General features: G+C 36.5%; 1 protein-coding gene across 2 annotated transcripts in view; it reads left to right on the forward strand.

The window, feature by feature from the left end:
- HSD17B4 (hydroxysteroid 17-beta dehydrogenase 4) overlaps positions 1–17,849 on the forward strand; it is a 59,636-nt gene that overhangs the window by 26,667 nt on the left and 15,120 nt on the right. For both annotated transcript variants that reach the window (XM_066181369.1, XM_066181370.1), the window contains exons 16-18: positions 1,414–1,517; positions 4,487–4,552; positions 13,988–14,057. In XM_066181369.1, coding sequence (XP_066037466.1) covers positions 1,414–1,517; positions 4,487–4,552; positions 13,988–14,057 — 240 coding nt within the window. The remainder of the gene's footprint in view (positions 1–1,413; positions 1,518–4,486; positions 4,553–13,987; positions 14,058–17,849) is intronic.

The following is a 17,849-nucleotide window of genomic DNA, read 5'->3' on the forward strand; positions in this document are numbered from 1 at the left end:
ACCAGTAACTGCCAACCCTTCTGTGGAGAAGACTTTTAACTTATTAAATCTCAGTGAGATGTGGCTGTGTAATTGTTCTTGGTCAGTTAACCTACTGAAATACAAACACTTTCTTTCTGTGTAGCTAGAGCAATGCACCATGCAACTGATCAAAGTGTAATTCTTCTTGGATAGTTAGCATACTGAAATAAGAAAACTTTCTTCCTGTGTAGATAGAATAATGCAGTATGCAAACTGATCAAAGTTCTTAACAAGAATTATACCTTTTCCTGCCTGAAGGTAGCCAGTTTATATTCCGCCACCCCACAGTAAGCGTTGTGTGTCTGCATGTTTGCTTGTGTTTTGTGGGTGGTTTTGCGAAGGTTAATCCTATCGTTATGTTCACACCCATTGCAAAGCATGGATCTTAAAGAGCATGTTCTGCATTCCTTTTTTATGTCTATATTATTTTATTCTAAACAAAACCCATTTCCTTCCTCTTGTATCCAAGTTAGAGAATGTGTCCAGAAGTTGATAACTTGTAGTTTTCAGAATCTTACTCTCAATTAGATGTGATTATGTCCTTTGGGAAATCAGACAGAGTAGGTCTGTAGGCTGTGAATCTAAACTCTTTTGACCTTTAATTCCTTCAGTGGTCAGATAAAATTGTAAAAGGTTTTTACCGACCATTCCTCCTAGCTGTGTTTTGCTTTCATACTGGGCTAATAATAAGCCTGTCTATCCTGCAATTATGGAAAAGTTCTTTTTGTGAGCAGCGTCTCAATAGTTTTTAAATTTCTTCCAGAACTGGAAATGAACACTACTAACAAAACAGTGCTGTGAATTCCAGTCTAAGGTGTAAAGGAATGAAATAGATATGAACTGAAATAGGAAGCTGAATCTCAGTTCAGTGTAAGAAGTCTTAACTTGTTCAAAAGAAGAAACAGGTGACCTTAAACTCTGGAACTCTTCTCATACAAGGTGCTAGTATCACTTTTTGTATGAGTTCATAATCTACTTTACACACCGGGTATTCTTAATAGCTTTTAATACATCATATTTTATGGTACAATTCTATATTTAAATAAATAGTTAATATAGTCGGAGATGCTGAAATAAATCTAATGTCAGTTCTGTGTTCACAAATATTTTTAGCACCTTGAATGTTGTCACCATTTTGAAGGCTCATTTTTTAATTTTAATGCTTCTATGTAGATAAAGTTCATGATATTATTTGAAACAGATCTTTAGTCTTCCCTGCTAGAGAAGTGACTTGCCACAGTGCAGTGTGAAAGTGTGACCACTGTCCCCTGAGTTGTTAAAACGAGCTTTGTCAGCTTTCCAGCTGAACTTGGCTCTTGTAACAACACATGCTAGTTGTATGAAAAAGGAGATTGAAGACAATATATGACCTTCCTCTTGTTTTTCTTTCAGTGAATACCTATTGTGGAAAGGACCTAGTGTGTTATAATCAGTTCTCTTTGTTTTTTGTTGGAGCTGGAAGATTTGGTGGAAAACGAACATCAGAAAATGCAAAGGTAAATCCACACATATCCATATTTATAAAAACAGCAAACACATAAAGACTTTTGTCAGCACTGCAAGAAAAATATTTGCTATATGAACTAGGAAATATAAACTAGCATTTAAGCAGTAGGGTTGTGCAAACACAAATGGAATTTAAATACTTTTGTTCACTGTAGAGCCTGAGTGAAAAGTTACTGTTCAGGTCTTGGGAAACCAGTGGTTTTGTTTTGAGAGTCAGGGAAAAAAGTGAATTGATAAACATTACACAGATGAGATATTCCTACACAGAAGTATTTGAAATGGTAGAATATCCTAATGGAAAGCAGTATTAGGTTGAGCTTGCAGTTTCTGGAAAAGATCTCTAGGTGTATCTCTTTCTAAATCTGTGTGTTTGCGTGGAAGAGGTTTGGAAAGCGTAGAGAAGTAGTGTTGTAGTTTGGTGCTGAACTTTCATGTTTGCAGAGAGTTAGCAAGTAGCAAACGTTGTGAAATGAGTACAGAAGTGTGTATGTCAAAATGCTTGAAGTAGCTATTTGGGTACCTGACATTGTCCCTTTCAGTGCTGTGTTTGAGGGCAGTGTCAGCTGTGACTGCATGTTGTTATTGTGAACTAGAGCCCTGAGGCACTACAGTAATAAACAGTTGAATAGAGGGTATGTTAAGCTCATTGTTTTTGAACATTTATAATGAAATACCTAGGTTTCATGTATCTGAAATACTGTCGGTGGTGTTCTTTGGGATTTTTGCATGTAAACTTAAAAGTTTTTTTTACTTAAATCTGTATCAACTATATAGAAGTTTTACCATACATAAACTTTGCAGATCAGGTGCTGAAATGCCTCTGAATGCTGCTTCAAGGAGCCTCTCTGTAGTATAAAAAAATTCACAGGAAATTGTTGCAGACAGTGTATTGAGGTCTTTGAAGGAGTCCCTTAATTCTTCTGCAATCAGATTTTCTAAGCAGTGCATGTAAAAAACCCTGTGGTTCAAGGCTAACCTGTTGTGGTGACATCAGTGAGTCCAGTGTAGTGCTTTGACACTTCTAAGTTAAAAATTGCACTTTCGGCAACTGCAATTTCTTCAGTCTATTTAGTGAAGTGTGAGAATGTTATATACATTATTTTACATTTTAAAATATGAAGAATACCTGTTTCAGGCAGCTCCTTCCCATGATAAAAAAAAAATCCCACAAATGTGGTCTCATTAAGACAATACGATAATACAGCAATTTCAACAGAGGCATCAGCATGCAAGAGGCCAGTTTCCAATCATGAATTTTCCTGCTTTTTCCTTGCAGACCTTCCCAATTAAAAAGAGTTTCATTGCCCTCTGTGCAAAAAGAAATCCCAAGCTGAATGGACATATGTTATAGTGTGTCTTTTTGTCATTTACACTTTTCTTGTATTTGAAAATTGTATTGTAAGTCAAGAGGAACAGATTTCCAAGTTGAGGTCTGTGATGACCAACATGTTGTGTTAAGTCATGTGTCTCTTCCTGAGTTGAGGGTTTGTTGTCCTGTGGGTAGAGGGGTTTCATTGATTATTCACGTTGGCTAGTTTTAATGGCTCAGTAGGTGAAGTTGAGTTTCTTTAAACCAGCTGTAAATAGATTGGCAAGTCATGCTTGTTTTGAAAGCATGTTTAGGTATTGTTCTTGTTATCAGGCTGATTGTGTAGCTCCACTGTGATTCTCTGAAGTGACTAGAAGACTGCTGTTATCAAGTCTTCCACGCAAGAAGTGGTCTTTCTCTGTGTTAAACAGGGAAGAGCCTTTGCTTTTATTAGACATGAAACTACACAGCTCTGGGTTTCTTTTTTTTTTTTTTCCCACTTTTCTTTGATAAAGACCTTATATCGGTGATTAATGGAGAGACAGGAAGACTGATTTTGGTGATCAGAATTCGATTTTAGTCAGGTTCTCCAAGAACTTATATACCGTTTCAGTAAGGTTAATAATTTCTACTACAATAATTAGGTTAAAAGATCATACAAGCAACTTATGCGTTTTACAACATCTTTATCGTAGGGGGTTGATTGAATCTCTTCCCTTAAGCAGGTTTAATCCCATCTTCTCATAATCTCAAAGTTCTGTTTGTCTTTGCTATGGCATCCTAGTCACCAGACTAGCTATGCTAATTAAGTCTGTTTTACTCTCTGTCTTGTGTATTCCCACAACCTTACACAAATTAAGATGAGTAAAATTACTACAGGTAAGAATCAATTTCCTTCCTTTCATTTTAGAGTTTATGCCAGATTCTTTCTTTTGATAACACAAGGAGTAGAGGAGAAAAAAAGATTTCTGCTAGTTTAATAGCTTGATGTGGTTATGGTGTCCTTTATGTTTATCATGATCTAGGATGTTCTCTGTCAATCTGTTGGTAAGATTTATATCTTTGAAACCATGAAGCTGTAAATTGCACAAGGAACAGCATTTTTGCAGTAGTGTGGGCCTTTAGTATGCAGTGCGTAATTGCAAAAAAAAGTAAAAGAAAAAAGTGTAAAACAAAAAGGCAGAGTAAGCTTGTAAACGTGAAAAGTAATGTAAGAGGTGAGGTAGTAAGTAGTTTTGTTCTTCATTCTGTCTTTAAAAGTATTATTTTAAAAGCTTCATTCTTGTTTCTGTGTTCCAAAGCATTTTAATATTCTGGGCAACAACTGTTTTTTCTGAGTGAATAATTCTTGCTTGGCTTTTTTTTGGATAATTTGGAAGAAATGTTATCGAACTTATCAGGTGAATCGTGTAACTCTAGGCAGGATCTAATGCTTTAGAATCACTCTTTGTAAGGCTAACCTTGATAAGAGACCTTTTCTGGACTAAATATCTTTTTCTGTTTCTCCATAAACATAGAAAGGATAGGAGGAAGCCTACCAAATCTGTAAATACGGTTTCTTCTTATACATAAGTGGTATATTCTGGCATTAGGTATGGATAAAAGGTTTTTGGCTGTGAAGTATTAATAATACTATTACTTTTGCTTTAGTTAACAGCAGTTCCACCCAAGAGACCCCCTGATGCTGTAATTTCTGATGTTACAACAGCTGATCAGGTAAAGCTTTGTATTCTGTATGTGTGGAAATCTTTGTTTTATTTGGAGAAAGGAGTGTTAAATGATGTTAAGTAATAGTTCAGGTTTTCTGATATACCTCAGGTATTTATACTTTTCTTTATGTTTATGTGTGTGTATATATATGTGTGTATATGTATGTATAAAGATGAAATTTTTTGTAGCTTATGACAGCATGTTCAATGTACTGTGTGAAACATTCTTTTTTAGGACTGATGAAATTTTATAATTGCTTATTACAAATTTTGCATAGAAGGAGAATATGAATGTGTTCTGTGGTACTTCTGAAAAAACGTTCAGGCTTCTTGAAATTTGCACCATATGGTGCAAGCACACACATTGTGACAAAAAAAAGAAGTGCTTGTGGCTCACAGTTTTGAAAAAGTAATTTGTGTAGTAGGAGGAATCAAGGGATACCTGAAGTACTGACAGACACCTGTCCAGGTATGTTTCTGTTTGTTCACATTACCACTGGTTCACAGGCTTCTGCTTTCCCCAGGCAGAAACCTGTGCAAAGAAATACAACCTCCCCTCGAGGTAAATATGCAGCTGTCAGACAAACAAGAAAGGAAAGTCTGGAGCTACCAATGTTAGGACACTGAGTGGTGTTTCCAAAATCAACTTAGTCATGGCTGGTGGCTCTGGGTTTTGAAGATGGAATTAGAATGTTGAGCATTAGCTGAACTGTGGTAATTGCAATGTCTGCTTAGCCTCTCTCTGATTATTTATAGAGTAATTAAGTCTCATCCAGCTGATTCTTGTGCTTGAAGTCCAAGTTAGTCCTATCCACTTCAGCTGGGAAGGAGAGCCAAGATCAGCATTTTTGTTTATGTCACTGATGTACTGGTTGCATCCTAAAATTCACAGCACTGGTCTAGGAAGTACAGGTGTCTAATTCTTCTCAATAGGCTTCATTGAAAATTGGCAAGGTTAGCAAGGAGCAGGGAATGGTGAGGTAGTTTTCTCCTGGCAGGTGGCTAAATGTAGTGGAAGGTGCTTTCTAGCAGCTGACTCTTTATTAGATGAGATACAGCATCTCGAAAGGTCTAGTATTTAAAAGTGTTTATTTTGAATGTTGGAAAGATTTTCCACTGCATGATTATATTGGAATTGATTCCAGGCTCATCAGTTTTCACATGGTATTTGATTGCCTTTTTCATATGGTAATTTTAGTTTCTGGGCTTTAAACCCCATATGTCCAGAATTATTACTGTGCATAAAATGCTCAAAGTTCATGAGTTACAAGATGGTAATGACGCTATAACGTAGAAGTTGGGAAACTTGTGTTGCAAAATGGATTCTTGGAAATAAAAGAAGTAACGGAGAGTAGCCACTTGCTTTTTTTAAAAATCTACTCTGACAGGTACATATATAAAGAGAATTATTCTGTAGTTATAAGTTAAAGGAGCCACACCCAGTGGACTTTGATAATCACAAGAAGGCTTCTGTACCAAATTATTAAGTAGCATCTATGTTCCAGTAGCAGTGATGATTACAGGAGGGATGTACAGCAGGGGGAAATTTGTAGCACTTAGCAACTTTATGTACGGATACAGACTTCCCATGGGAAAGAGAGATTAGGAAAATATTTTACATTTATCAGGATTTTACATTTATGTGTCTGTGGAATGACACATAACTGCCCAAAATCTTCTTTAAAAAATGGAAGCTGGCACACAAATTGCTTCAGAATTTCTAAATGTTTTAGTGTTTAAATGAAAAGTATGTTGGCAGAAATGTGTGTTGCTATTCAGCTGTTGAGTTGGTACAGAGTATGACTGGAGGAGTCAGTTTGCAGATGGCATTTGATTTAACTTAAACTGTACTGATGTCAAGTGATAGTTGTGACAGTCAGTTTTTGTTACCATAATTACATGCCCAAGCTGCTCTTCATAATTAGCATTATTCCCCTTTTCATCTCATGACCATGTAGTAAGCCATCTGATAGACTTCCATACATATTTTAAAAATATTTACACACCTGTCTTTCACTGAAGATAATGACTGTGTTTACCTTGAAAGTTTATTCAGTTCTAACTCCACTGCAGTGAGTTTTTTCAAAGAGGAATAATGTTGCAGACCAGATGATACACTGCTTAGTTAGGAGGACATCGGGAATGGAGGGCTAAGTAACTGTTTCTGCCCATCACCGTGTGTTCAGCAAAAGAGAGGGTATAGCCACTTACCATTCCTTGAAAAATCTTTGTGCTATGTGACCGTTGACAGAACAAAGTAATCCTTTTGGTTAGTGGTATCAAAGACTAATAGCAGGAGGTATAATATATGTTTATCCCTCTCAGATCTGTACCCATTTCTGAGAAGTTCTTTAAATTCCAGCCAGTACTTATGAATGAGTTGCAGTACCATGATGTAAGCTGCTTAAAGGTAAAAGTGGCTAATAAAAATTTAGAAGTATCTGATCTTCTGAAAGCCTTTAAAGCTTAAAATTGCATCTTGCTGAAGAAGGACATAAAGTATTTCTTCTGTATTCATGAATTCTTCTGTAAAGAACTAGATGACAATTTTTCCATCTTGCCCTGTAAAGATGTGCATGTGTGGTGCTATTTTTCTAGCTTGTTCTCTCTCTGTAACCTGAACTTCATTTTACTAGACACACTGCCATAAATCTTTTGAATAAAATAGACCTTCTGACAGAAGATCAAGACGTCTAGAGGGTGTTTGACTATTAGCCATTAGCAGGGAATGAATCATTCAATTTCAACCCTGTAGGGGATGTTTAATGTAGTTACAGAGCTTTTGTCCTGACAGTTTTCAAACTGGGGGCTTAAATTAATCAATCAAACTGATTTTGCTGAATGGTTACTAATGCAATGAAAAATAACAGGCAGGGAATGACCTGTATCTCTGGAGAATTTTTTCTGCATGGAGCTTTCACTCCTAAGTGTGTTGATTTCTTGGGAACACATTTTCTGATGACACACAAGGTGAGCTGCAGTGCTTGTTTAAAGTGGATAATGCCTTAACTAATGCAAGTCACTTTCGAGGAAGAAAACAAATAAGGTGTGTTGAATTTGTTGCGGACTTCTATGGTTTGCTCATGGAAAAACTCACTGTGTTCTGATATTCTGCAAGTTTCCGAAAAGCTGTTCTCTATCTTCAAATATCAGAAATAATATTCAGAATACACAGTGTAGTGACAATAAACAGCATAATAGTAGTGCACAGAATGAAATTTTTTACCAAGCCATTTTCGTTTTACTGTTCTCTGCTTTCTTTTTTCTGAAAAGCTACCTGTTATGTTTGTGATATGGCAAAACTAAAGCTGTAGTATGTGAAGTTTGCAGGACTTCCAAGTTTTTTTAATGTCAGCTTGTCTCAGTCGAACATCTTGTAAATTCACAAAATATTTGCCAATAGAAAGATTGTCTTTGCTTGCAACAGTGTTGTCATTTATTTCTCTAAAGAATTCTCCCACATTGAATTCTGGCTTTGTATGCTTGTTAATTGTATTACGATAGGGAGAAATCGGCATGACAAAAAAGTAAAAAGAAACATTCAGATATTTTTTGAAAAACATGGTGTCTCAACCTGTAATGCTTTTGAACCAGCTGTGTACATGCAGCCATGAACCCTTTAAGACTGCTATGCAGTCTTATGAGCTATCACATGTAGATTTCTGCCACAGCTATGCTTCCATGCAGTGTGGAGATCTCCAGCACATAGTAAGTCTGCTCTGAGGCTTCCAGGGTCAGGAAGTTTGGCCATTCTTGCTTTCAAGAATTTTTAAATTCTTCTTTAGAGCTGATGAAGCTGAGCCTGATACTGGTCTGTTGAAGGAGCTTACTTAAATTCTGTCATTTTAAAGTTGCTTTAATTTGGAAAACTATGATTGTGTTTTTAAGTGTTGCAGATATCTAAAAAGATAGAAATTCCAAGTAAAGGTTGTGGGTTTTGTAGTCTTAATCTGCTTTGTGTACAATGTTTAATGATACTGTTTTCAGTGATGCAGGCATGAATGGTGTGTTTGTTTCCCTCTTCTTCAGGAGCTCCTTCCACATGTGAGGAAAAAGCTCGAACATGTAGGCATGAGCTGAGACAGAGGAGGAAGTCAATTTTCCTGTTATTTGTTGCAAGAAGTTAAGTTCTGAGAAGGAGTAATGAGAGGAAAATCATCTCATGGTTAGAGACTGACTGGAACTGCAGTTATTTGAGAGTGGATTTCCTGTACTTTGGTCTGTGGGCCTCTGTCACCCAGATATCCCAATGCACTCAGACATGGGTGCTCCTTAATCAGTGACTGGTAGGAGAGGATTTGACAGTAGAATTTGGAAGATGGAATTTTGGAGTAGGACTAGCTGTAGCATGTCTGGGCATCACCGGCTGAAATTGAAATTCACAGGGGCTGTGTTCTGAGCTTGTAAACTGTACATCAAAAAAGTGAGGTGCTTTAAAAAACTAGACCTTCAAATTTTCCATTGGAGGGCTGGAATTGGTTTCTGCTGTTGACAGTTACAATGTTTTCTCCTTGTAGTTTCTAATCTATAGAGCAAGGTTGTTTATAAATGTTTGAGGCATTGTAGTTGTACAGCAAATGTTTAAAGGAGTGGCATACAGCATTGGATGGTGATTTTTCTGGATGTGATACAGTTAGCAGTATAAAAAACAGACATATATATATATATATATATATATACTATGTAAGTGAAAATGATTCTTTACTCATTCAGAGATTTTGAGAGTGATTCAGTAAACCATACCTAGACTAATCTAAAAAAAAAGTAAAGCCTTCTATTCCAGGTATAAACCTAGCATTGATTGACAGTATGTGAAGAAATTGCTGGTTTTTAGTGGTTTGGGGTTTTTTTCAAATATATAGTTACTTTTTGTTTTCCCTGAGAGAGGAGAAAATAATTAGCCCCTTTCCTGTTTGAAGTAGTGTTATCACCATCCTGTGATTAAGACTGCAGGAGTCACCTTCCATTTCTGAGTCATTCCCAGTCCTGCAATCATGCTCATACTGCATCTACCTGAGTTTAGTTTTTCACTGTGTCAAATTTGGTTAAAATTACAGTTCGTAGTGTAACTGGAAACAATTGTGAAGACAATTATGCAGAAAGTTGTTGTAAAACAAGTTTGTGTAAAAGGGTGGACTTCACAATAAAAACTTATTAAAAAGAATTCTTGGAATGAAAGAGGGGTGTGGGAAGCATTTAATGAATGCTTAATGAATTATCAAGTTAAAATCTACTTTGAAATGTTTTCTGCCTATTGCCAGTAGGTCTGTTATTATGAAGCATTACTTTACATCTGTGGATGGCATGATAAGACACTTCCAAACTTCTGTGTAGTTGGAATGTGAATCCGTACCTGTGGAAAGCCATCTTTTGTTCTACAGTCTCCATGCGTTTTAATCCTAAGCATATGTAAATATTTGTGTTTTCAGAGAATTTAGGGAATGTGGAGGGAAGAAACGGCAAGACCCAACAGATCAATAGCTGGCTCTGAGCCTGGTGTCAGGGCAGAATTTTGGCTTTTTTGATCATGGGTCAGTTTGCACAACAGCAGGCCTGCTGTCAACAGATGGGGTACACCTGTCTCAAAGGGGTAAAAGATCTTTGCACAATGAGTTAACAGGGCTCATGAAGTGAGTTTTAGGCTAGATTTGAAGCAGGAAAGGGGTAATACCAGGCTCACTAGAGATAAGCATTAGAACAGCATGACAGTATTTGAGGAAAGATGTCTCAGTGGAAATGGAATCCATGTGTCAGCAAAGACTGAAGAGTGAATGATGTGTTAGAAAACATGGAAGTGCCTGAGGGCGTAGAGTAAGAATTATGTTTTCTTACCCGCAGAAAGACGGTGGGATCAGTAGCCCAACTGAAGTGCATCTACACCAATGCACACAGCATGGGCAACAAACAGGAGAAACTAGAAGCCATTGTGCAACAGGAGAGGCTGTGTAACATAGTTCCAGTCAAAATATGGTTGTAGAACAAATTCTAATTTATATCCTGTTCTGTAAAGACTGTAGTACAGCACTGCCTAAAAGTGTGTAAATTTAAGTGAACTTCAAGCAATAGCACAAAAGAGCCTCCTGAGAGATTCAGGTGATTTTTTTTTTCTATTTATGGCATAAATAATTTGTTTCATAATAGAGAAAATGACTGTATGCAGGTTCACAAATATGGAGAGCATAACAGAAGAAAAAGTAATAAACAAGGAAGGATGATAGAAACCAAGCAAAGGGATGTGAATCCTTTGCTAAGATTTGATAACCTTTTTGTCGTTTGTTTACAAGTTTCAGTGTGCAGAAATGGTACTCCCAGAACTGTTGTATAGTTTGAAAGCTTGTTATTAATGTCAAGTTTTATATAACCCTCAGTTCTTTGTGTTTATTCTTGTTGGCAAGATCAGAATACAATTTTTTAATCATAGAATTTTAACCAATAGTTGAGGACTTGGATTATGGTAGAATTTTGTGTATTAAGGTAATAAAAGAAGGAAAGGTACTAGTCTGGCAGTCAATTTGTTTAGACAAGATGGTATTCCTTGCTGAGTTTGTTTCTTCTCCTTATCTATACATGTCTTAGTAAAGGTTATAATTTTGTTAATCCATTTGAAGTTCCCCAAAATGAAGTAATTTGTCATTTTTAATTAAGAGAGGCATTGTTAAGGGAAAGGCTTCTTGCATATTTGTCATGCTACTGAAAAATGACTAATGTTTTGTGAAGTCTCTGTCAGAATAAGTAAGTTGTTACTAAATTTGAAAAACATTTGATATGAACAAACAGAAAATGCATGAATAATGCAGTGTGGGGAAATTTTATGTACAGTGAATTATTTAAGTACTGTGCTAAATTTGAGCCTTTGAAGCATCAACACTGCCATTTTAACTGGAAATTTTCACTGTTCTTAATGTGAATGAGAGCCCATTGGCACATGCAGATGAGATTGCAGATGTTTTCTTCACAGGTTGGCTTGAGTAATTTTTTCCTAAATAGGCTGTAAATGCATACATACATACATGTCCATGTCCCTATGTGCGTGTATTCATATATACACACATTTACTTGGTAAGGTAAGCTTTTGAGTAGAGGTATTTTTCTGCCCAGTTAGAAGGGAAAATACATGGGTAGTTGGCTTCCTTCTTTATTAGCTTTACCACTAACGTTTATTACGGTCTGCAGGAACGCTGAAGAATTGGCACAGGCAGGTTTGATACTGCCTTTTCTTTTGAGGTCTGGCAGAACTCCTAAATTGTTAGGAAATGAAACTTGACAGTTTGTGTTATTTATTGGAGAACAAGTTAGCCATATTATGACTGACTTCAGTCTAATGCTCTACATCAGTTGATTCTTGTAATCCTCCAAGAATGCATCTTTGGTGGGTTGTTTGGGTTTCTTTTCTTCCCCTCGAATGCTTTCACTTATGAAATGTCCTTATTGGAGGAATATAGAAAGTAGAACCAACAAGACATTAAAGCAGTTCCATTTTCATGTTGACTGTAGTTTATATAATGAAGATTTACCAAAGATTATGGTAAATTAAATTTCTTGGCAGACCTGATTTGACTGCACCGAATCTGAAAAAACCTACTGTACCTGTTTCATTCAGTTCTGCTTGTGTTTGTTCTAGCTGTGACCAGTGTCACTGTAGTTATTGAAAATTCAAAAAGACAAACATCATTTCCCAGATTCATATGTCAGACTTTTAGTTAAATACATTGACCACGTTTAATTCTCTGAATCCAGTTGTTACTGGCTGTATTTATTTTGTTAGCAAAGCAAAAGTATTTTTTACTATAGTATTTTTGAAAAGCATTTGGTACAAGTATTGTCTCTGAAGTAGTGCTTATTATCACTCTAAATAAATGGTTAGTTCTTATTAAAGTTTTAATAAGCAACAGCTGCATAGCTGGATTTGAATTTTGGGCTTAACACAGAAATTTTTTGTATGATCCATAAATGGAGTTTTCCAGTACTGCAACTAAATATTATTTAGCTAGAATTAATATTTATGGCAACAGCTCTTTTGTGAAAACAGCCTCCTGACAGTTTTTGTAAAAATTTGAATTAATTGAAGAGTGACAGTAAGACCCTGGAATTTTAATTTAGCTAGGAAGTTACTTAATTATGTAATAATTTAATATCTGGCAATTTTTTTCTAGTTCTTGAGTGGCAATTTGCTGTTAGATTTCAGACTGTATCGATGAAAATTGCTATGAGAAATAAGACAGAGGTAGAGGTTAGTGTTAAAGCTGTAGATAGGTGGAGAAATGACCTGAATATTAACAGATTAAAAAAGAAAACAGATGGATTATGGTTCAAAACAATAAAAAGCATTCAGAATCTCTCTAGTTTCACTGTCTTCAGTGAAATGGAAGAACATTTCAGACTTAACTGAAGAACAGTGTTAGACATATATTGGAAAATTCTTCCTTTGGGTAATCTCTTTTTACCATCCTTCCTTTCGAGGAATCTGTTATCTTCTTTCCTTCGAGCAGAATTTAGTACAGTTTACCCTTATTCAAATAAGTGCATACCATTTTTATTGTCCTAGTTAAAAATACTGGAAAAAAACTTTGCCGACAATGTGTTTGACTAAAATACAATTTGTTTTCAGTTTAAAAGCTTTTTTCAATTAAATCCGTCTTCAGTTTGTATATGTCATCATAATTAAGCTGCTAAATTCTTGTAATCTTCATTACTTAATGTGATGTACTGATTTTAACTGTACTTCTGGGAAAATTTTACTACAGAGTACTCTATTATCATTCAGTCACTGGATTTCACTTTAATCTGTTGACCAGAGAAAAAGGTTTTATTTCTGAAATATGCACAGGTTGGCCTTTGTTATCCCTCATAATATGGACTGCTAGCTGCTCTCCATGTACAGCAAATACAAGATTTGATAATGAAAATGCTAAAGCTACACAGGGAGAGAAACCTTAAGTACAGTAGCCATATTCTTCATAGTTTCTCAGGTTTATTCACATTCACAGTATATAAAACACACTAAATCTTTATTTCTCTGCTTTGTTACTAACAAAAGAGAATATTTAACATGAAACAAAACTCTTCTAGAAAGCTTGGAGTGTTCCTTTGGGGTTTTGTTTGTTTTTGATACTGGGATCAGCTACCCATGAATCTGCTATGAGAGAAGTGTATCATAAATTAAAGGGAAAAGATTAAGGATATTTCTGATCCCTGTATGACGAATATGTTATTGGAAAAAAATGATACTGGGTGTGCGTTAGTAAAAAAAGTCATAAATATGCTTCTGTTTTACACTGTGGATAAATTTGTCAAAGAAAACAGTCATAATTAGTTTCCATTTTACCTGCCTTGTTGTAGAGTATATTATGTAAGGACTAGTAAAATAGATTGTGATATGTTTGTTAATCTGTCATGAATTTTCATGTGACTCCTGCTTGTTCTGACTCCTCTGTTTATACAGGCTGCCTTATATCGGCTGAGTGGGGATTGGAATCCTTTACATCTGGATCCAAGTTTTGCTGCTCTTGGAGGTGAGCTGATAGGGATACCATTGTGTTAATGTTTGGATGAAGGATAATGTAAATGTGTTATTAATCTATTTTTCACTCTGTACGTCTTTAAACCACCTGGAAAAAGCAGTGCTTGTTTTATAGCTGTTCTTAGAGTTACCAATTCAGTCTTCTAAGTTCTGCATGACACTTCAGTTTGAAGCATTGCTTCTTGTAACTAGACATAAGGAATGGTGGTTAGATTTTATTTACAATGGAAACATACTTTCTCACCTGTTTTCCTTTTGATCTTGTTTATTGCCACTACCCTGTTTTTACGATGTCTATTTCATAAGCAGAAATAATTGACTGTTGAAGCTTCTGAAGGAATCCCGTAAATTCTCTGATACATAGTTCTTTCCATCTAAATATTTTTGAGATTATGTGGGTCTCAGTGGAACTTTTTGTTCTTCTGTGTAGTCTTCTCAATCCCTAGAAATCCAGGAGGGCATGGGAGAGGGAGCTTGTTAGCACTTCTTTCCTATAAAATTGCTTAACTATACCTCTTGCTAGTGCATTAGCTTGTTAATATACATAATTCTACATGCCAAAGCACCAAATCAGAGGCTGCACTAACTAATTCTTGAAGAGATGTAATGAATGAAAAAGGGCACTTCCTTGAAACTGTGTTGTGAAGTTATTTTTTCGGACTTACTTTCAGGCCTTTCAAGTAGTATAGTTTGATTACTCCAGGCAGACAACAATGCAATTTACTTTAGAAAATTTCCTGAATATGTATGGTATCATCATAAACATTACATGAACCTACTAATCTGTAATAATTAGTTTGCACTTTTCTGATGAATTTCTTTTTAATATGCAAGTATCACTATATGGTGTGCTTACCAAGATAAACAGATCAGAGATGTGCTTCCTTGTTCAGATCACACTTAACGTACTTCCGCAAATTATTTGCTTTCATAAATGCATACTAATTGGTTTGTTAACTCAGTTTTGTTTAATTTTATGTAAATTTGTGTTAATAAGTAATGATTGTCAAATACTAGAGTCCAAGAAGAGATTTCCCTGGTTTGTTGAAGCATTCTGTTTGTTAATGATGTTGGTTTGATAATGATGGTGATGGAGATGAAAAATACATGTTTATAATTGAAAACCCAGTGTTAGGAATAATAGTGATGATAATACTTTAAAAACCTTACAGAAGAAAAGAAGTAGAAATCTTCTACCTGCTCACACAAAGAGCACTGGCACTAAAGGAAAATGAAACTAATACTGTAGATGAGATGTCCCTTTGTCTTATCATGAAACTGATGCACTGGATTTTGAAACTATGACACTACCCTACCTATACTAAATGCACGGACTGTCAAGGATGAAATGACTGTAGAGATACTCCACAAATTTTTTTTTCTAGGTGTGCAAATGGTTTTTTTCTTCAGAACTATTCACACAATTTCTTGTCATGTAACAATCTCTGCGGATGTTCTCTTTTACTGGCTCTCACCAGTGTGCACAGGAAGCAAGCATTCTGCATATTGCATTCAGGTCATTATTGTTAAGACTTCCCATGGGTAATGTTTCAGAAGGCATATATTACATGAGAACACGTGTTTATATTCTTGTGCCTTTATTCCTGTATGTTGTATTTCCGGGTACTAGAAAGGGAAAGCAACATTTACGTTGGTTTTGTTTCAGTCTAGATGCCAAGTAACTTGATTAGCTTACAGAATTTTTTTTTGAGTAAGCATTAGTTTTATAAAGAAAATACTGGGAAAAATAGGATTGGGTATATTTTGCTGCTTCTGAGTTCTGAGTAGAGTGGGTGGTTTCTGGTTCTTGCATGGTGACTTGAACTGAGTTTTTAGAGAGCTAGATGTCACTATAACATTCTGAATGAGAGATACTGAAAACTGATGATGTTAAAATAGTGCAGTAATCTGACTGCATGGTAACTTTGTGCTTTCAGAACAGTGTCATTGTACACGAAATAGAGTACTATTAAAAGTGTGCATACTAAAATATTTTACGGGAAAGCAATGACAGAATGAGCAGACTGGAATACTTACAGTGAGAAAATAGACTCATATTCTTTTAAGCCTGTCCTTCTGTCATGTCTTCTAACCTAATATATCAAAATTTCTCTCTCTCACCCATAATTCTGCTAACCTTGTTTTTCCTTTGGTCTCATAATTCCCGTCTTTCCCAACATTGAATCTTCCAGGGCTTAACTTCCACTGGCAACTAATTACCACACAGCCACTTGCTCATTCCTTACCTCTTCACTCCCTGTTTTTCCCTTCACTTCCCTTTCCTCCCCCACCTCCACTCCCAGTGGGATGGAGAGTAGAGTTGGAGAGGAAAAAAAGGCAAAACTTGTGGGTTGATAGAAGAACACTTCAATAACTGAAACGAAGTAAAAGATTTTACTAGTAATACTGATGGTGCTGCTACTACTACAAATAATAATGAAAAGGACAGAGAAAAAGTGAGGAGTAAAATGCAAGAGAAACATATGCACAACACATTTGCTTACCACCTGCTGACTGATGCCCGACCCATCCCTGAGCCATGATCAGGAAGGGCCGGCTTCCCCCAGTTTATGTTCTGGACATGAGACTCATCAATACAGAATGTCCTTTTGGCCAGTTCAGGTCTGCAGTTCCAGTTATGCTCCCACAGCTTCTTGTGCACCTGCTTGGTGGCAGGTCATAGATCACTGAAGAGTGTTTGGCATGTGTTAGACACTGCTTAGCAACAGCCAAAACATCTGTATTATCAGCATTACTGTCACACTAAATTCAGAGCTCAGAGTACAAGATGCTAGTGAAGAAAATTCATTATACCCCAGCCAAAACTAGGATGGAGTCCTTGTGGCTTTTTTATTTCTGTCTTGATGGTGGTTTCTTTTCTTCTACATTTTCCATTTCTCTGCTGGCTAGACTTTCTCCTGTCTCCTCTTTTTTTGTTTTGTTTTGCTTTTGGTTTTTCTCCCAGCTTTTGTCCCTTAGGAGAACATTTTGTGCTGTGTAGATGGTATGAGAAGTTGTTTAGAGCTCAAGGAAAACAGACTGCGACACAAGAATAACATATGAGTTCTGGGCAAAGCAACTGGTTTCAGTACCAAAGCTGGACAGGATTCCATGGGCTGTTGCAATGATCAATTACTATTTACCTGCCTTGTCAGGTGAGAACAACCTGTTAAAGGAACCAGTAAATACAAGCAGCATCCTTACAACTTAACTGTTGTACTTAAGGAAATCTGAGGCTAGTTGTCAAAGGTTTATTTGGACAGATTTTGACGGTACTGGGAAAAGATGTAAATAAGATGTAAACCAATATAAAGCTTATCTTCTGCCAAGATTGAGCTCCTGCTTCAAAGCATAGGAGGATGAGGAAACTTGACAAAAATGTCAATATAAGAAAAACAGGAAAACACCTCTCCCTCTCCCTCTCCCTCTCCCTCTCCCTCTCCCTCTCCCTCTCCCTCTCCCTCTCCCTCTCCCTCTCCCTCTCCCTCTCCCTCTCCCTCTCCCTCTCCCTCTCCCTCTCCCTCTCCCTCTCCCTCTCCCTCTCCCTCTCCCTCTCCCTCTCCCTCTCCCTCTCCCTCTCCCTCTCCCTCTCCCTCTCCCTCTCCCTCTCCCTCTCCTTTTCTCCCTTTCCCTTCTCTGCTCTGCCCTCCCCTTTCCTTCCCCTTTCTGTCCCATTTCCACACCCCCCCCCCTTAATAAAGGTAAATTAATCCTAAAGCAGACATTGTGTTGGAAGACTTTTGTCAACCATAACTAGGAATTCAAAACAGGAAATATCAAATTA

The sequence above is a fragment of the Chamaea fasciata genome, unplaced genomic scaffold, assembly GCF_029207755.1.
Source record: "Chamaea fasciata isolate MVZ Bird 193981 ecotype frontalis unplaced genomic scaffold, bChaFas1.0.hap1 SCAF_4, whole genome shotgun sequence".
Taxonomy (NCBI): domain Eukaryota; kingdom Metazoa; phylum Chordata; class Aves; order Passeriformes; family Sylviidae; genus Chamaea; species Chamaea fasciata.